The sequence below is a fragment of the Hakea prostrata genome, chromosome 3, assembly GCF_041222555.1.
Source record: "Hakea prostrata isolate BN-2017 chromosome 3, UWA_Hpros_2, whole genome shotgun sequence".
Lineage (NCBI taxonomy): Eukaryota > Viridiplantae > Streptophyta > Magnoliopsida > Proteales > Proteaceae > Hakea > Hakea prostrata.
In genome coordinates, this window is record NC_142602.1 from 34588513 (window position 1) to 34609671 (window position 21159).

The 21159-nt window shown below is 43.2% G+C and overlaps 1 protein-coding gene across 1 annotated transcript; it reads right to left on the reverse strand.

Moving 5' to 3' along the window:
- Positions 1-15592: 15592 nt before the first annotated feature.
- LOC149022150 (uncharacterized) lies at positions 15593-18025 on the reverse strand. Its single transcript, XM_089147557.1, has 2 exons — positions 17227-18025; positions 15593-15663 (listed from the first exon to the last, which is right to left on the reverse strand). Exons 1-2 carry the CDS (start codon positions 18023-18025, stop codon positions 15593-15595), a joined length of 870 nt encoding a protein of 289 aa, XP_089003683.1.
- Positions 18026-21159: the final 3134 nt, after the last annotated feature.

Sequence of the window (21159 nt, forward strand, 5' to 3'; positions counted from 1 at the left end):
GGAGTGATCCGTCACAGGATTCACGGTTTTTGTCCATCAATAATAATAAATGCAAGTAAAGACAATCATGAGCAATAATAAGTTCAATAATTAAATAAAAGGATTACAGGAGTCCAAATACTCCAATAAAATAGTCAAGGAAAGAATAAATAATCAAAAAGAATATGAGTTCAGCGGAAGCAATAAAAAGAATCAAATGATTTTCTTTCCAGTTTCTTTCTCTAAAAGCTAGATAATGTTTCTCATGTATTTCAAGAAAAGGGGTCGTCCAATTCTTCTCCATACGATGGGCAAACTGCTAGGCAACCTGTCTCCTCCGCCCATCAATGGGTGCTATAAGCGCATTCTATGCACTCGCAGGAGCTCCCGCATAGGCTATCGCCATTTCCCATTGCCGATGCCACATCTTCTTCATACGAGAAGGCTCCTTCATGGGAAACCAATCCATCTTCCGGCGTATATCCTTCATCTGTACAGGCTAATATAACATAGACAAATAAAGGAATGAGTTATGACGAACTCAATAAGAACAACAATAATTCTCATCCATATGTCAAACCATCAGAAATGCATATATGATATGTATGGAGTTCAAAGTATGAATACCGCTAAGATCTACTATGCAAGTCTTTAACAGTTGACATGCTTTAAGATATACACCAGCCCTCCTCTGGGTAGGTCTAGTCACTCTGATCCAGCAAGGACTGGTTACCTCTGTAGGGATCTTGGGTAAAATGGAAAGCCCACACCTGGCTCTCAAACCATGGCTGGGGTTAAATCAACACTCTCTCACCACGACCATTGGCATGAGTACTGGCGCATGTTGGGGTTTCTAATCCAACGCAGGTCATAATGGTAACATACTACATGAAGTCCAGATACATCCCCTATGGCACCAACCAACTCGGTTCAGTATCCTTCGCAACCTAGAAATGAGAACCCTCACGGACTGGCTACCGCTATTGGACTCCATTCCATAACCCTATGGTCATCCACATATTGTTGGGGCGGAATGCTCTCATGACTCCTCACGACACCCGGTCCATTCCTTGGACATCCATGAGCTCAACCCTACCATTGTATGACCAACAGTGGACCACTGAGTCTTCGCAAGGACAGGTTACCGCTGTAGGATGAAACAGAGTCACATCACCGTCGTCACGGGTCATCTGGCTTCAATTTCCCTACCAAAAGGGTAGTAGTATGTGGGGTACCTGGCCATGCAACTCTAGACTCTACCTAGGTATGTCATTCAGTAGTTATGACAGTGTTGGAGACATCAGCAGGCATGTGTCCCATACCACAGCCCTCTAATATCTCAAGCCAAGATATCCCAATGGAATACCCTTTCCATCAGAACCACAATACATCAACCATCATCATACTACATTCACAATTGACAAAGTATATGTAAAGATAGTACAAACAGCAAGCATACATTAAGATCAGCAAGCTATTCATGGTTACAGTAGTATATAAAATGAAAGAGCAGTATTGAAAGACACTGGACTAGCATGTTCAAGTCATTTTATAAAGATGAGATTGTATGTCCTTACCTATAAATAAGTAGAGTTCCTCTGGATTGCAAACAAGAAACAATTATAAAACTTTTACTTGGAACAGAGGACACCTATAAACAGGGTTACAATAATATGTAACTCGAATGAATCAAATTGAACAAAATCCAAAAGTTACAAGCTCACTAGAAACCAGCCGGTCGCTTAGGCTCGCGACCGCCCCAAAAACAAGTGAGTTTCAATCCGAAACTTAGGCTTCTGATCATCCGTTTTCAATCCGATTTTTGGATGATTATAGTCCGAATTTCAAATCTAACACTCCCACAGCCAAGGGTAATACGAAACCTAACAATTGACACCAAATTGGTTATTCAGACTCCTCCCCTTGATTAGATCAGTCCTTTTCACGAAAGCAGGGTTTCGTTTTCGGACTTGATCTCATCAAGATCATTAAAAAGGTAGGTACTGTAATAGAAAGATGTTGGAATTTATTAATATAATTAATAAATTAAATGCCCAAGGGCAAATTTGGAAACTCACTATTAGGGCGGTTACAAAATAGGGTTATATATTTTGGTAACCACCGCAAAAGTGAGTGAGTTTACATTACGTAAGTTTTTCCAAGAAAAGGGGGCGGCTCCCATCTCTTTCTCCCTCTCTCCAAGAAACGCAGGAAGGAGAAACCCACTGGAGGTAACTTCCTTTGCCTTAGATCATTCTTCCATCTTCTTTCCACACGGCATTTGGGTTGTGGAAATACTTCCCTTTCCTTGTGATTGTGGAATCATCCCGGTAGAGATTTGGTGGTGGAACGAGAACGTGGATCCAAACTTACTTCCGCTGCGAATACTTCATAAAAGGGAAAGCGAATCCAGGTAAGGAATCTTTCCCTCATCAATTAAATAATATTGATACATATGGAGAATTACCAACATTGGCATCAGAGCCATTGGTTCCCACGATTCTCAGTTCCTCCCCATTGTTTAATTTCATTGTATGGATCCAATGGGAGGATTAAGAGTTTATGAAAACCCACGGAGAATCCAGGGTTTAATACGAAACCCATGGGAGAATTGATAGGGTGTTTTGGAAACCCTTATGTTTTTTGTTTGGATCCTTAATGGGAGGATCCTTGTATTTTTCCCTTGTGATTTTTTGCATGAATTGATAATCCATGATAATTATTTTTGTTAAAAATTTATTGTTGGATTTTTTTCATGTGTTTTTTGATGATTTTTTGAAAGAAAAAAAACGTGATTTTCCGTTTTTTTGAAAAATTTTCGTTCAAGAAAATTGAAAAAAAAAAAAAACCGCCGTTTTTGGTCACTTGGGACCAAACGGACGTCCGTCTATTGTCAAACTGATCACAGTGACCCAGACGGAAATTCCGTCTGGGCAGACGGTCATCCGTCTGGGTACAAAAGGCAGACGGTCATCCATCTGGGCATAAAAGGCGAACGAAATTCCATCTGGGCAGACGGCAGTCCGTCTGGGAGATGGATTTTTTTTGGATATTGGTCTGTCCAGTTCAGAATGTGTTTCTAACTTACTGGACACCAATGGCCCGACAATCTATGTGATGTTTGGGCATTGAGGGCCTAATGGGGCCTAGTGGGAGCTAATGAGGTAGAAGTGTTCGTGTGAACCACCTCATAGCATTAACATGATTGCATGTTTTATTTTATTAAAACTTTTTTTAATTATGGGTCTATCAATCATGTTTCTTGCACAAAATGAAACTAGTATATAAGTCTATGTGGGTTTGCATGAGAATTTGATTGAATGTTTGTGAGCATCTCTTTTGGTTTAAATGCTTACCCCATAGGTTGACTATGCTAGTGTGATTTGTTGTTGCTTGAGTTGTGTTTTATGCTAGAATAGTTAAACTCATCCTAGTATATAATGTCTCTAGAATAAAACTGCTACCAAGAGCATTGTTGCTAACTTCGTGAAAGGAGATAAACTAAATGAGAGGTATTATGACCTTTGGCACCAAAAGGTGCAGTATCTCCTAGAAGAACAGAACATGTTGGAAACCGTAAACTAGACCATGTCCCCACCTAAGGAAGGTACCACTGCACAGTATCGCAGGAACCTTGAGCTTTACAATGCCTGGAAGAGGAAAGACCGGGTAGCTAGGATTAGTATCCTAAGCTCCATGAGGGATGACCTGATGCTTCGATTTGAGAAGCATAGGACTGCAATGTCCCTGTGGGAGGCTGTGAAGTTCCAGTACGGAGGGACTTCCACCACAATAGGCCGCCAGCTCGAACTCACCTTTGACGGTTATAAAATGCGCTAGGGTCACACCATGAGGCAGTATATAACCATCATGTCTAACATGATTAGTGAGTTGAGCGCATGTGGGCGCCAAAAGACTGATGAGGAGCAAGTCTCCATAGTCATCAGGTCATTGCCAAAGACTTGGGAGCATATGAAGATCTTCTTGACTCATGCTGATGATGTCAAATCTTTTGATCAAGCTGCCAAGCACCTGGAGCTAGAGGAGGATCGGATGTTGGCCGATGCCCCTCAAACTGAAGTACTTGCTGTTGAAGCTAGCACTAGTAAGGGTGCAGGCTTCAAGCGCAAGAAGGAGAGAGCTCAACCTCAGCGGTCTAGGCAAAGTAATAGAGGTGGGAACAGAAACAAGAGTGGTTTATGAGACATGGTTTTTAGAGTTGTATTAGAAAACAATTCTTTGGTTTTGTATCTGGGTGATACAGTTTATGGTTATGGTTTTCTTAATAATGGTTTTATTGTATTGAATGCAATTGATAATTTATCTAATCCTAGTAATGCTTTTGTTTGCCAAAATATTGTATGTATTGATTCTAATTTGTGGCATGCTAGACTAGGACATATTGGCTTAGATAGGATGAACAGGTTGGCAAGTCTCTTAGGCCAAGGGTCACTATCTGATTTGCCAACCTGTGAGTCATGTCTAGTAGGAAAAGCAACTAGAAAACCATTTAAAAAGGCTTTGAGAGCCTCTCTTCCTTTAGAACTTATCCATTCAGATGTGTGTGGACCCATGAATGTGCATACTAGAAAAGGACAGGCTTATTTTATCACATTCATAGATGACTATACACAGTATGGTCACATTTATCTAATTTCTCATAAGTCAGAAGCTCTGGAATGTTTTAAGAAATTCATGAGCTTAGTTGAGAATCAGTTAGATAAAAGGATTAAAACTCTTAGAACGGATAGAGGTAGAGAATATCTCTCCGATAAGTTTAAAGGGTTATGTGATGAAAAGGAGATATCTAGACAACTTACTATTCCAGGGACTCCACAACAAAATGGGGTTGTTGAGAGGAGGAATAGAACCTTGCTAGATATGGTGAGATCCATGATGGCGCAGGCAAATCTACCCATCTCTTATTGGGGAGATGCTTTGCTGACTGCGGCCTATATCCTCAACAGAGTTCCAACCAAATCGGTTCCTTCCACACCATATGAGTTGTGGACCGGAAGGAAGCCAGATTTGAGTTACTTGCGCGCATGGGGATGTGCAGCATATGTTCACTCTACTTCTCACCAATATGGAAAGCTTGGACCCAGAGGAAGAAAATGTATCTTTGTGAGTTATTCTGAACCCTCAAAGGGCCATGTCTTCATTGGACTAGATAAGGGTGAGAGGAGAACGAAACTTGAGTCTAGGGATGCAACATTCTTGGAGAATGATTTTCTATCTCTTTCAGGAGTTAACAAAGAATCATCGGAATTCTTTGAGATACAAGATAGTGGTCTTGTCACTCCAGGGATTCAAATTCTGGATAATGAACCTGGGGTTCATCCAGAAGATCCTAGTGGGAGTGGGAGTGCAGATGTGATAGCTACCTCAGATGGTGAGCAATCTGATATGCACTTGTGCCGTAGTGGGCGCGGGCTAGTTCCTCGTCGACGTTTCGACATAGAGGATGAAGCCTACATGGTAACTCCTGAAGAGATCAACTGTGATATGACTTCAGTCGATGAGCATGAACCGAAGAGCGTGCAGGAAGCTCTTGCAGGGTCAAGCTCAAAGGAATGGTTGAAACAATAAAGGAAGAGTTGGAGTCGATGAAAGTTAATCATGTCTGGGACTTGGTTAACTTGCCGTCGGGCCGAAAGGCAATTGGGAACAAGTGGGTTCTCAAGATCAGAGAAAGGCGGATGGATCTATTGAGAGATTCAAGGATTTTTTAGTGGCTAAGGGTTACACCCAACGAGAGGGTGTTGATTATGAGGAAACTTTTTCCCTTGTGGTTAGGTTTGTGTCAATTCGCCTCATTCTAGCCATTGTTGCTCAGTTGGACTTGGAGCTTTATCAGATGGATGTAAAAACTGCTTTTCTCAATGGAGAACTTGAGGAAGAGATCTATATGGATCAACCTGAAGGCTTTGAAGCTAATGGACTTGAGCGCAAAGTGTGCAAGCTTAAGAAGTCCATATATAGCTTAAAGCAAGCATCTAGACAGTGGAATGTGCGCTTCCACCAAGCTATGATGGAAAATGGTTTTTTCATGCTTGAGGAAGACCACTGTGTTTACACCAAGAGATTTGATGGTAATTATGTCATTCTGACACTGTATGTAGATGACATACGTATGGCTAGCAATAGCAAGGAGCTATTGGAAACCATTAAGAAATGGTTGTCCTCTATAAATGATATGAAGGACATGGGTGAAACAAGCTATGTGCTTGGTGTCAAGATTGTTAGAAATAGGCAAAAGAGATTACTGAGTTTATCTCAGGAGACCTATATTGATAATGTCTTGACAAGATACCAGATGCACAACTGCAAACCAATTGATACTCCAATGGAGAAGGGTTTGCATTTGAGTCTTAATATGGGTCCTAAGACTCCAGAGGAGAAAACCAAGATGGAAAGAGTTCCATATTCTAGTGCAGTGGGTAGCCTTATGTACGCTATGATGTGTACTAGGCCGGATATTTGTTATGCAGTGGGTTTGGTTAGTTAGTACCAATCAAACCCAGGCATAGAGCACTGGAAAGCAGTCAAGAGGATATTGAGATATCTCAGAGGAACGAGTAACTACATGTTGTGTTACCAAGGATTGGATTAGCGCTTAGTTGGCTATAGTGATGCCGACTGGGCTGGAGACATTGATGAGGGCAAATCAACCTCTGGATATGCTTTCTTGCTGAATGGCGGGGCCATTTCATGGTGTAGCAAGAAGCATACTTGTATATCCCTCTCGACCATGGAAGCAGAGTATGTGGCATGCTCATCTGCGGTTCAAGAGACTGTTTGGTTGAGGAGATTCCTTCGACATACTGGGATTGTGATGACATCCAAAGAGGCTACCCTTGTCTACTGTGATAGTACGGCAGCTCTTAGCTATGTCAAGGACCCCAAGTATCATGGGAAGACCAAACATATACAGTTGAGATATCACTTTGTTAGAGACATTACATCAAGGAAGAAAGTTGTACTTAAGCACATATCTACTAGTCAGATGGTAGCTGACCCTCTTACCAAACCTATAGCCAAGGATGTTTTTATTTCTCATGTAAAATCCTTGGGTTTGCGTAGATTGTGACTTATTTTTGTACTGAGACTTTCTTATTATTGAGTAATATGAGTTCATTCCAGCATTTATTTTATTCACTTTCTGTGTGATTGTGTTTCTTCTAGCATAAAACAAGATATGTCAATAGGCAAGAGAATGGCTCACTCACACGAGCATTCGCCTCTAGCGCCTTAGAGGCGAGCAGAGATGAGACGGATTGTGAATGACTTTGTGTAGGTCAATTCATAATCATGATGTCGCCTTGATTTGGAATCAAGATGAGTTTCTCTATTGTGAAGAGAATCGACATGAATGTTCCCACTATTCATGTTGTCTATAAGAGCTAGGTGCGAGTACTTTATGTGGCGCTAGGGTGGCGACAATAAAGAAACTCGAGTTAGGCGCAAGAGGTTGCGACTAGACTAAGACCTGTATGGTGTTGAGATGGACATACGTTCTATTGTATATAGAATGCTCCACCATAGCACGTATATCATACTATGTGTGCTTAGCGATCATTGGAAATGAGAGGATGGATCCATGTTCCTCTCATTGTGTGAGTCCTGGACTTTATGGTCCGTTAGTGTTCTTAGTGACTTTCAACGACATCATGAAACGAAGGGTTGATGTGGCTACTTTGGGGTGTTACCTATGGTCATGATAGATTCGACCTAAAGGGGCACTACTGGGAAAGGAGTCAATCCTAAGTGTAGTGATGGTCTAGGGCAAAAGGAAAGGTTTGATTCAACTGCACCCTAAAAGTGTTTGCTGGCGCCAACTGTATGTGTTACAGTAGTGAACATTTTAAATGACAAGAAGGTGATCTCTCAGAGGGATCGAGATACCTTTGGTCTGGTGAGTTTGAATAAACCTAGGACACTGTGTTATACTAATGCTTATTTGATTTGTTTCTTTGAGTGATGTGGCATTCTGGCCTTCTGGGAAGGTTTCTAGTTTGGGGCTCACGCGTGCAGGTATATCACCGGTCGCACGACCCATTTGCTAGTACGACTTGTGGATATTAGTGTCTAGGACACAGGTGGTCTATGTATCTGGGATCATAGTGAAGAAATCAATATATATATATATATATATATATATATATATATATATATATATATATATATATATATATATACTATATATATATGTATGTATATATGGGATATACATATGTGTCTAGGACACAAGAGGTCTATGTATTTGGGATACATAGGCGAGAGGTTTCTCTACCCTATACTTTTTTATAATACTTTTCGTTTTTCTGCCATTAATTTGTTGTGCTGGTGATCCCCCGGATAAAAATCCGGTATACACCACCAGCTTATTATTATACAACAAAGGAGAAACAACATAATATATTGGTTCCCTACCTCTTGAGATCGCCGGATCCCTAAGAATCTCATTCGTCTTCGAGATCATAACCCCTTGTCATCAAACATGCCAGAGTCACCGAATATATCATTTCCCGCGTGGTAACCTTCTGACAACTCGTGGGGCGTTGGAATTAATTTGCTGGAATATTGAGGAGGCAGACTAATTGGGGTCGGGGATCGAGGTTCGGTTCGGGGGGGGATATGAGGCGGGACGGTTGGGCTCGTGGGTAGTGGTGTTTGGGTTCAGCGAGGTTCGAGGCAAGGATAGATTCAATATGTATAATTCATGATTACTGTCCAATTATCCTGCAACTAAAGGCATAAAAAAAAAGAAAATTTTTTTTGGTTTTTAAAAAAATAGAGGGGAGGGAGGGGGGGGAAAAGGTTTGGGGAAAAGGTAGAGTCATGCTTTCATGTAGTAGTATGATATATATATATATATATATATATATATATATATATATATATGTGTGTTGTCTAGGACACAAGAGGTCTATGTATTTGGGATACATAGCGGGGGATATATAGCAGAGAGATTGAATGTGTATATCTGGGATATATATGTGTGTTTGGGACACATTGAAAGATTAACATTTGCCCTTGTGCAAGTGGGAGCTGTTGGAATTTATTAATATAATTAATAGATTAAATGCCCAAGGGCAAATTTGGAAACTCACTATTAGGGCGGTTACAAAATAGAGTTATATATTTTAGTAACCACCGCATAAGTGAGTGAGTTTACATTACGTAAGTTTTTCCAAGAAAAGGGGGCGGCTCCCATCTCTCTCTCCCTCTCTCCAAGAAACGCAGGAAGGAGAAACCCACTGGAGGTTTCCTTCATTTGCCTTAGATCATTCTTCCATCTTCTTTCCACACGGCATTTGGGTTGTGGAAATACTTCCCTTTCCTTGTGATTGTGGAATCATCCCGGTAGAGATTTGGTGGTGGAACGAGAATATGGATCCAAACTTACTTCCGCTGCGAATACTTCATAAAAGGGAAAGCGAATCCAAGTAAGGAATCTTTCCCTCGTCAATTAAATAATATTGATATATATGGAGAATTACCAACAAAAGATCATGAACAACCAAAGAGGAAAACTAATCTACTTTAATCATAGTCAAAGGTAGAGTATGAGTGAACAGGAAATCACTTACCTCAACCAGATCAATTAGAAAAGATAGTAGAATCTGGAACACTAACAACACTTCAGATCACCTTCCAGCACGTCTCCACAGCCGCCTAACCACCAAAAACAACAATCCCGAATATAATATTTGTAAAATAGACGAAGGTTGCTATTTATAGAAGTCTGGGGGCAAAATAGGGCAAAACCCCGCAACCAGGACCAGGCGGTCGCTTGGTCCAATCAATCGCCACTGGCAACCGCCCCTTAGTATATCGCTATATAAGGGTGCTTTGCTCAGGGGGTTGAAGTCCAAATACAACCTAACCCTAATGAACACATGGGGGAGGTTTTACCTTCATTTCGGACATCTCTGGACATCATTTGCCTTCCAGAGGTCCAACTATCAAGCAATGCAGGCTCTTCAATAAGAGAATCTAGATCCATGGGTTCAGGAGGGTATGGATCATGGACTTCTATCTGGACACTCCACAAAGTTACCCGGCTAGACCTTCATGTTTTCGGACCTACAATACAGATCCCGGGTTAGAAATACGGGGGTTGTTACACTAACAACAACAGCAATCTCTGCAAACAAATTGAAGATTCAATAATCTTAGAGTTAGTCTACTTCGATTCCCTTCTTTGGGAAGAATGGCTTCAGAATCTCCGAGTTCGGTTCTCAAAAGTTAGTACAACACTTCTAAATCTCCTCTTATCATAATCTTTCGTTTGACTAATTTCATGAAATTAATCCATCTGTGATTTCAAAACAGTATTCTAGTGTTTTCTTCTAATTCTATTTGATGTACATAAGTCTTAATGTTTCCCTTCCTAATTTAAGTTTGATGTAGTTTTCACCGTTCCTCATTTGCCGATCTCATTGCAAAATGGTAAAGATCAAACCCTCACAGTCCCATTGTGAAAATCCCTCAATTACATGTAATCTGGCCATATATTTCATTTACACCAGCTTGGATCTGCATATTTCTTTCGGTTTCTTCTCTCCTCTAATTGAATCAGTAGAAATTCCATCATTATTAATTTCTCAGGGTAATATTTCCTATTTTTATTGATTGATCTCGCATATATTTTTTAAAGAAAGGTTTGGTAGTTATTGTTAGGGCGGTGATCGCTTATTTTTAATGGATGGGAAAAATAGATCTATCTGTGCGTGATTTCAATGCTTCTCAGTATTCTCTTTCTTCTCTGGTTTGCTGCAAAATACATGAACATGTTAAATGTATAGATTAGCTGTAGAGAAATTTCCACTTGTTTGAAATATGATACCTCTGGCATATTAATCAGCAGTTTAGGTTATTTTGTGTTCCACCTTCATTCTGTGATCTACCATGTGCTATGTTACTTTGTCTTGAAATTTATCTGTCAATCTCTCTCTCTCTTTAAATTAAAAAGAAAGCCTCTAAAGACGATTTTGCTTTGCCATGGGATGTGCGCTTTGGCTGGGATTTACCTTCTTATTAAATTGGAATGACCAATATTTGCAGCCTCTTTTGGATTGTCTATCAAGTAAGCTTCCAGTTTTACAATAAGCTCATCTAGATTTTTAAATTGATACTCAGCTAGCTAGATTTCTACATGTTGATTGCATTAATTGGAAGCGTACAAATTAGTTCTTATAGTTAGTCCAAGGATGAGCACTCATTGTTCAAACAGAGTAGATTTTGATTTGACTCCATTTGTTAGGCATTTGAGGAGTGGACTATAGGATTTCCTATATTTATTCTATTGCCAATTAAATGCATATGAATCACCTGTGAAAAGGGTGCGGAAGTGTACTATTCATGTCGAGCAATAACTAAATAACATCCGTCAAATTGGTACAATACTAGATGTAAACCAATCGCCAAGTCAACAACAGAATTATCAGTATACCAATGGCATCCAAGCAAGCTAACAAAGCTCAGTCCATTTTGGTTTACTTTATATTGTAAGGGAGTTGCCTTTGGCTTGATTCCAGTCCCTGTTAATATATTATCATATTTAATGAAATATTATGACATATACAAAGGGAGAGTTTCAAGGACTGACTCTGGTTCCTATGTGTTTAGAAGGATGTTAATGCACTCAGTTGAGTTTTTGTGTGGATGATCTGTGATGCGGATCACTTATGCTTTTGGATCCGGTTGAGTCACCTCTCGTATCCGGGACGATGAGTCCTGCAAAAAGGGTTAGATGCGGGCCGGCCGGCTTGTGTACCGGGCAACCGCCTCCGATGATGAAGTCAGAATACGAAGAGCGAGAGGTCTCGTGTTAAAGCTACACAAGAATAGACTCAGTGTGTCTTGGTTTCTTACCGGAAGGGTAGGTATATGCATTTATAGTGTGAGTGTTACCTTTCGTGTACATGTTAAGTCAGCTGGACGAGGGCTGATGTCTCTCCTTGGATCATGCTCCCTTGTCGTTAGTCCCTTTTAATCAGCTATTGAGTTGACCTTCTATAACAAGGACGATTGCCATATCTGTGACGTGCATTACGCTTTTGGTCATGGATGATCGGCATCCTTCCCGATCAACTGTCATGTGGAGCCCAATCCGGTCCGAACCCGATCACATTTCGTCCTATTAGAACCGGGTGTAACCCGACTAACATGACAATGTGTAATATTCGGGTTATACCCGTTTGGTGCTCATCTTTCCGTATCATAAGCCCCCTATCCCGATCGTTGCTTGCGATGTTCGGGATAGCTAAGTGATTGGAGTGAGTTGTTCCTCGGTAGATTCCTGAGGTTCCTTTACCTCGGGAGATTCCAAGAATACTCCTTAATGGACGCATTAAATGCCTGCGCACTAAAGTGATCAGCCGTTTTTTGTAACGGCTATCCTCAAGACTTCGCCCAGCCTGGGATTGACACGTCAGGTGGCTAGGCGTAGGCTCATAATGAGAGCCTCGGGGGAGGCGAACCGTCTCCACTTTGTAACCGTCGATCATCAAGAGTCGTAACCGTCTGATCAAGAAGTGTAACGCCTCTTCCGGCAATATAAATAGGAACCTTCCTCTTCATTTTCTTCCTACTGCTTTCTTTGCTCTCGACTAAGCAACGCTCCCGACTGACTTCTGAAGTTCCTCAAGCCTTTTCTTGCTTTTAATCAGTAAGTTTTCTTTTCTTATGGCCTCGAGGAGATATAAGGCCCCGAAGAAGCCGAAAGTAAGTTTGAGAGGGTTTAGGCATCAAAATAAGGTCCCCGTTCCCATCTATCGTGATAGGCGTCGTCGGGCCGAGGGTTATACGAGTGAGGGTGATAGCGATCAAACCAAGAGGTATAATCTGACCGGGGATCATCTGAAAGAACTCCATGAGCAATCCTCTGATGAGGAGAAATCCAAATCTAACAGCTGCTCCATCCCGGACGACGATCTTCGGCTCTATAATGAGATCCAGGAGATGTTCCGCAAGGACAAAGAGAAACAAGCGATGCAAGCCCTGACTACGTCCCTTGTACCCGATGAAGTAGAAGGGGAGGTAGAGGCCGGGGTAGAGGCCGAGGAAGAGGCCGAAGTTGAGGCCGAAGTTGAGGCTGAAGTAGAAGTCATTCCTAGTTCAAATTCGAACCCTGCCCCTGCTTCTGATTCTGCTACTCCTTCTGCCCAGAGTGCCCTAAGACCTGAGTCTACGGCCACTTCCCGAGATCCCCCTGCTGTATCTTCCCAAGCTTTCCTTCAGACGGATGTCCCGTCTACCTCCCGGGTATCTAGATCGAAAGCTCCCCCTCGACCACCTTTTCAACGTCCTAGCGGTTTTCGGGGGGCCATTCCCCGTAAACCTGACTGTAAGAAACTCGACTCCGCAGCCTTAGAAATGCTTCGAGCCGAACCCTTAACTCCCTGGCACATTAATTTCGTCCAGAATTCCTCGGGACCTGAATTCTATCTCTGCTCCCTGTTTCCCGAGGATCTGGATAGATTTTTGGGTAGTTTTGGTATTCCTGAGGGTTATCAGGTTATTATCCCGACCGACAGCCAAAGAGTAAACAGTCCTCCCGAGGGATTCTATCCCTTGTATTATGATGCCTTTATCGGGGGGTTACGTCTCCCGTTGCATGATCTTTTCATAGATGTGCTTGACCATTATAAGCTCAGCCCTTCTAATTTGAGCCCAAACAGTTGGAGGATTATGATCGGGTTCGTTGGCTTTTGTAAGTCAATAGGGGTCTTCCCGACTTTCGGCTTATTCCACCATTATTACTCCCTTCATCCTCACAGCCAACGCGGTTGGTTTTTCCTATCCAAGAGAATTTCCCCTTCTCAAGGGAACTTCATCTTAAAGGATTCCCTCCCGTCCACCACCAAGAAATGGCGGGAGTTTTACCTTTTCTTTAAACCACCTTCTCTCCGAGCCCTTCCGTACTCAATTCCAAGAAATCCCCAAGGGGAAGATCGACCGTCTGAATATTCCTGTCGCCCTACATCCCGAGGAGGAAAACTATATTGACATAATAAACTCGGTTGACGATGACGAGCTCGCAGTCCATGGGTACTCCATGGAGTACGAGTCAGTTCTTCAGCTATGGGGTTTCTCCCCGAGTAAGTCTCTGTTTTATTGTTTCTGTGTCATCTATGTTGTGCTGACCTGATACGTATTCTTTGTTTTTCAGTGAGCCAAAATATCTCTGAGGATGATCTTCTGGCAATGGCGCTCGGGAACATGGACGAGGCAAGGAGACGGAAACCTGTGCCTTCCAGCAAACCTCCTTCGGGAGTACTCAAAAAAGCCCCAGCACAAGTTCCTGCGGCTGCAAAGACGATTCCCCCCTCCAACCGATCTTCTCCCGAGAAGAGTCTGAAGAAGAAAGCTCCTTCCTCTAGAGCTGAGAAGCGTAAAGCGGGCGGCCTGCCTCGTCTTCAAAAAAGGGTTCGTATCGACGAACCAACTCGGGAGGTCGCCCCCTCTTCTTCAGCCGGTGATTTCGGTTTTAACACTGTTTTCAGTGATTCCGAATATGCCGAACAGTGGCTGAATGAAGCTACAAATGATGCTGATACAACGTATCTGCGCAATCTCCCGAATAGGGAATTTTTTAATGAAGGATTCAGGTACCTATCTTTTCCTCCCTTTGTTTCCCGAATCATTACCATCATTCTTCTTATCCGGGAAATCTTTCTTCAGATATGTTGCTGGTGCCGTCCACATTTTTTCTGAGTCTCTTCGTAGGGCTCGGGACCAGGCTAACCAGTTAGCGCTGGCCGAACAGCTCCACGGGGAGTCGAACGTTCGGGCCCGCACTGCTATCACGGAAAAAGAAGAGGCGGAGAAGAAGCTGAAAGACGCCGAAGACAAAGCGGCCAAGCTGAAGAAGGAAAGGGATGTCCTTTCCAAAAGCAAAAGCAAGTACAAAGGGAAGGTCAGTGACCTGGAAGAGAAAGTCGGGAAGGTGTCTGAAGATTTGAGGGCGTCTGAAGCCCTCTTATTGGCGGAGAAGAATGAGAATGCCCAGCTGAGAGACAAGTTGAAAGAGCTGGAGTCCTCGGGTCCTGGAGCCTCAAGACGAGGTGTGCTGGAGGAATACTTCACGACTCAAGAGTCTCACTCTGGCTGTTGCTACTCCCGCCTTTAAGAGAGGTATGCGAGTTGCCTTTAAAAAGGCTCTGGAGCAGACAGATCTTCCTCGTCCCCGAGAGTTGGAGAAGCTGCTGGACCCTCTGATTTACGATGAGCTCAAACGCCCTCGTCCCGAAGGTCTTCCCGAGCTTGAGGATTTCCCTTTTCCCGATGCTGTGGATTATATTAATCCTCTTCCCCAACCCTCTCCTGAAGACAAAGTAAGAGAGGAAGGTGAAGATGAAGAAACAATAGCTCGGGAAGAAGATAGTGAGTTGCCAGAGGAGCACGATCGGGGCGAGGAAGAGATCCAAGGTTCCCCTGCCAATACTGTAGGCATGCTGGAGTCCCTAGAAGGCGCGACTGAACCAGCTGCTGGAGAAGACCTTCCCGGAAGTCCTTCAGTGAAAATTGATTAAGTCTTGATGCTGAATATTATAATCTTTTTATGAATGAATCAAGTTTTTTCTCCATTTGTGTTGCACATAAGCTACCAAACAATTTCCCCCTGTGGATTATCGAGATAAGCCCGAGTGATTTGTATCTCCTCGATGTAAGTTCCTTCAAAAAAGGAGTAAACGATAGTAAGCCGGGTGACTTGTATTTTTTAAGAAAAGATAAGTTCCTTTAAAAAAAGGAATTGTTAATTAATCACACGGGAGTGACCCGAGCGAATGGTATCTTTAAGGAAAGATGTAAATCCTTGATCAAGGAATTGTTAATTAATCGGGAATGAACCCGAGTGAATGGTATCTTTCAGAAAAGATGCAATTTCCCTCAAAAAAGGAATTATTAATCAAACGAGAGTTAACCCGAGTGAATGGTATCTTTAAGAAAAGATGCAATTTCCCTCAAAAAAGGAATTATTAATCAAACGAGAGTTAACCCGAGTGAATGGTATCTTTAAGAAAAGATGCAATTTCCCTCAAAAAAGGAATTATTAATCAAATGGGAGTTAACCCAAGTGAATGGTATCTTTAAGAAAAGATTCAGTTTCCCTCAAAAAAGGAATTATTAATCAAACGGGAGTTAACCCGAGTGAATGGTATCTTTAAGAAAAGATGCATGTTCCTTCAACAAGGGTTGATCAAACGGGAATGAACCCAAATTTATTGTATCTTCCTTAGAAAGATTTGATCTGGTAAAAGACGAAGTCACAAACGGAATTGACCCGATGTCTATAGTGGTTATTGGTAGAACTTCTCAAATTTGTGGAATGCCATGAACGATCAATCGGTTTTCCGTCTTCTATTCTCTTCAGTCGATATGATCCCGGCCTTGTTTCTTTTTCTACCAGGTAAGGTCCTTCCCATGTTGGAGCTAGCTTTCCTTGATTTCTCGGGTCTGAAGCCCCAGTACGTCTTAAAACCAGATCTCCCGATCTATATCTTCGGTTCTTAACCCGAGAGTTGTAGTGTTGTGCCGCTCTCCTTTGATACAATAGATTCTTCTGTTGTGCTTTTGTCCGGGATTCTTGCAAAAGATCTAAATTCTCCCTGAGCCCTTGATCATTTTGTTGTTCGTTAAACGCATCATAACGCAATGATCCAGCCAATACTTCCACGGGAGCTAGGGCTTCAGTCCCATAAGCTAAACAAAAAGGGGTTTCGCCAGTTGGGGTTCGCACCGTAGTTCTGTATGACCAGAGTACACTCGGGAGTTCCTTGACCCACATTGCCCGATTATCTTCCAACCTTTTTTTGATCCCATCGATAAGTGTCCTGTTGGTAACCTCCACTTGTCCATTGCTCTGGGGGTAGGCAACCGAAGCAAATCGATGTTCTATATGGTACCTCGTACAAAAGGATTTGAACCCGGCGCCTTCAAATTGTTTGCCATTATCCGTCACTAAGATCCGGGGTATCCCGAACCTATATATTATCTTCTCTTCGAAAAATTTTTCCATCTGTTTCTCCGTGATGGAAGATAATGGTTCAGCCTCGACCCACTTTGTGAAGTAATCTATTGCAACCACCATATATTCCCGATTCTTAGGAGCTTTTGGTAGTTTCCCGACTAGATCCATTCCCCACATCGCAAATGGCGTCGGGATGGAGACGGATATCATGGGGACCGCTGGTAACTTTGGAACATTAGCGTGTTTCTGGCATCGTTCGCACTTACGGACATAGTCAATCGCGTCCTTCTGTACTGTAGGCCAGAATATTCCCGACCTTAATACCTTTTGTGCCAATGCCTTCCCGCCCATGTGTGCCCCACATATGCCTTCGTGGATTTCAGCTAGGGCATAACTTGCTCGGGATGGCCCAACACATCTCAAGAGAGGATTCGTGAAGGACCTCCTATACAGCTGATCCCCGACCATGGTGAACCGAGCGGCTTGATTCCGGATTCTTTTTGCTTCCTTTGGACCAGTCGGGAGAATGTCATCCCGAATATACGCAATCAGAGGCGTCGTCCAGTCTGGTTCCTTACTGATCTCAAAGGTTTCTATTTCCTGGATACTCGGGCTACTTAATTCTTCAATATAAACAGCCGAGTCCAAGTTCTTGTAACTTGCCATTGACAGTCGGGAGAGCTCATCTGCATTTTCATTCTCCTTTCTTGGTATCTGTCGGTATGTTACCCGTTCAAAGAAAGTCTGAAACTGTCCAACCTTGACTAAATACTTAGCCATTCTTTCATCCTTTGCTTCATACTCCCCCTTGATTTGGTTGACAACCAGTTGGGAATCGCTTCTTACTTCCAGCTCCCGAACCCTAAGGGCTCGGGCCACTCGCAAGCCTGCTATGACAGCCTCATACTCTGCTTCATTGTTTGAGGCTGGGAATTTAAACCTTATAGCATAGCTAATAGTGAAGTTTTCGGGACTACAGAGGGTCAAGCCTGCTCCCGATCCGGAAACATTGCTCGAACCATCAACATGTAGAATCCACAACTCGGATACTTCATCCGTCGGCATTTGGTCGTTCCTCTATGGTATAGTGCTTTCGACAACAAAGTCGGCCAATACCTGGGCCTTTATGGCTGTCCTTGGTCTAAACTCAATTTGGTACTCGCTAAGTTCCACGGACCACCCGACCATCCTCCCTGCTACATCAGGTCTTTGTAGTATTTTCTTTAATGGAAAATTAGTCGGGACTATTATCGGGTGTGATTGGAAGTAAGGCCTGAGTTTTCGTGATGCCACGAGAAGCGCCAACGCCTGTTTATCGATGTCCGGGTACCGCTTTTCAGCATCTATAAGCACATGGCTCACATAGTAGATTGGGTTCTGAACGGTATCACCCCGAACCAAAACTGCACTGACCGCCGTAGGCGAAATTGCCAGATAGATCGTAAGGGCCTCTCCAGACAGGGGTCGGGCCAAGACAGGTGTTGTCCCGAGATACGTTACAAGATGATCGAAGGCCTGCTGGCATTCCGGTGTCCAAGTGACTGTTCCCGAGCTTGATGTAGTCTTCAAGGCTTTGAAGAACGTGTTGCACTTTTCCCCAGCTCGGGATATGAACCGGTTCAAAGCGGCCACCCTCCCGGTTAAACACTGGATTTCTTTTATTGTAGCTGGTGGTGTCATCTCAATCAGTGCTTGAATCTTTTCTGGATTAGCCTCGATTCCTCTTTGGGAAACCATGAACCCAAGGAACTTTCCCGAGGAAACCCCGAAGGCGCATTTTTCAGGGTTCAGGCGCATTCGGTATGTCCTGAGAACATCAAATGTCTCTTCCAAGTCAGCCAAATGTCCTGCCCGAACCAAGCTTTTTACAAGCATGTCGTCTACATATACCTCCATGTTCCGCCCGATTTGCCTTTGAAAAATTCTATTGACAGCTCTCTAATAAGTTGCCCCTGCATTTTTCAACCCGAACGGCATTACTCGGTAGTAATAACTCTCCCGATCAGTCATAAAGGAAGTGTGTTTCTCATCCTCCCGACTCATCAAGATCTGGTTATATCCCGAGTATGCGTCCATGAAACTAAGGACTTCGTGACCAGCAGTGGCATCGATCAGAAGATCAATCCTCGGGAGAGGGTAGCAATCCTTAGGGCAGGCTTTGTTTAAGTCAGTGTAGTCGGTACACATTCTCCATTTCCCGTTTGCTTTCTTAACCATAACTACATTGGCAAGCCAGGTCGGGCATTCGATTGGTTCTATGAAACCCGACCTCTCCAATTTTTCAACCTCGACCTTGATTGCCTCATGCTTTTCAATCGCAAAATTTCTTCGTCTTTGGATGATCGGAGTTGCATCCTTTTGTATCCAGAGTTTGTGCTCTGCAACCCGTCTGTTTATCCCGGGCATATCATTTGCTGACCACACGAAGATATCCGCATTATCACACAAGAACCGGGTAAGTTCCTCCTTAAAATCGTCTGGCTGCTCTGAGCCAATAAACGTTCCTCGATCAGGAAGGGATTGACTAAGTTGGATCCTTTCCAGCTTTTCCACGGGTTCCGCCCGTTGCATGCTTTCCTCATCACGATCATCCCGAACCTCGACGTTCATGGCCGTTCCCGAACTTTCTGGCTTACGCTTTTCCTTCAAGTAGTTTGTATAACATTGTCGGGAAGCCGATTGATCTGAGCAACATTCCCCGACTCCTGATTCGGTCGGGAACTTTAACTTCATATGTCTGGGGGACACCACTGCTTCAAGTGCGTTCAATGTTGGTCGTCCCAGAATGACGTTATATGCCGACAGCTCCCTGACCACCATGAAGTTCACCTGAACCAAAGTATCTCGGGGTGACTTTCCAACTTTGAGATCCAAATGGATCGTTCCTTCTGCCACTGTGGATGATCCTGCGAAACCATATAGTGGCGTTGATGATGGGGTTAACAAATCATCAGCCAACTTCAATCTTCTGAAGGCATCATACGAGATGAGATCGACAGAGGATCCTGTGTCCACCAGAACTCGGTGAACCTCCCGGTTTGCTATTTTGACTTTAATGATAATCGCGTCATCATGTGGTGACGTGACACCATCTAAGTCTGCGTCCGTAAAAGTTATGGGCTCGGGACATACCGGATTTTGCCTTTTCTTAGGCAAATGAACAGCTCCCACGAACCGAGCCTTTTGTTTTGCCTTTCTGATTGACTCCACAGTTGGTCCCCCCATAATGACATACACAGGTGTTTCTTCCCGATCAACCTTCTCCTTTCCCTTGTCCGCTTTTTTGACAAGCTCTTTTGGACTTGGGGATCGTCCTCTTTTCTTGGGCGCAGGTGAATACGCTTGGCTCTTCCCTGACTGCCTTACATATTGACCCATCTTTCCTTGTTGAATCAATTTCTCTATTTCAAACTTCAGATTCCGACAAGCATCCGTATGGTGGCCATAATCTTGGTGGAATCGGCAATATTTTGTCATATCCCGATCCTCTGGAGGTGCACGTATCTTCCCGGGTCATTTCAACTCCTTTTTATCCCGAATATTCATCAAAATCTCTGACGGCTTCGAGTTTAAGGGAGTATAGTTTACTTGTTCACGCTTCCAGTTACTTTTTGGCCTCTGATGCTTGTCACTCGGGGATGGTTTTTCCACGTCCCGATCTGATCTTCTGTCCCGATCTGCCTTAACCCGAGCATCTATCACTTCACAAACACTGGCTTGCTTTTGACACCTGCGTAACAGCATTCCGTACGTTCTAGGCTTGTCCGTCAGCAAGACTTCCAGAAGCCTTTGGTGAGTAATGCCACTCCAAAGCGCACTGTATGCTACTTGATCATCGAGCTCCTCGATCTCGATGGCAACTTCGTCAAATCTTTTCAGATAATCCCGAATGGACTCATTTCGGCCTTGTCGTATGCCAAAGAGACTGTCGGACGTCTTTTTACTCCCGATCGCACTTCGGAACAGGGCTATGAATTTCTGGGCCAACTCCCGGAAATTATTTATTGATGCCGGTCGTAGACTGCTAAACCATTTAATAGCCGGGCCCTTAAGTGACGCTGGAAAAGTTCTGCAGAGCAATTCATCCTCCCGACCTAGCACAGTCATTACTGATTTAAAGTAGCTGATATGCTCCTTTGGATTTGTTTTCCCTTCAAAAGGGGTGAAGGTCGGCATGATAAAGTTTCTTGGGAGAGGCA

What these genes read in the sequence shown, in the direction of transcription:
- LOC149022150 (XM_089147557.1), bottom strand. Translation starts at nt 18,025, where the DNA reads ATGCCGACGGATGAAGTATCCGAGTTGTGGATTCTACATGTTGATGGT. An exon ending in GGACGCGATTGACTATGTCC is followed by an intron (nt 15,664 to 17,226) that starts GTAAGTGCGAAC and finishes CCTTTTTTGAAG; the next exon opens with GAACTTACATCGAGGAGATA.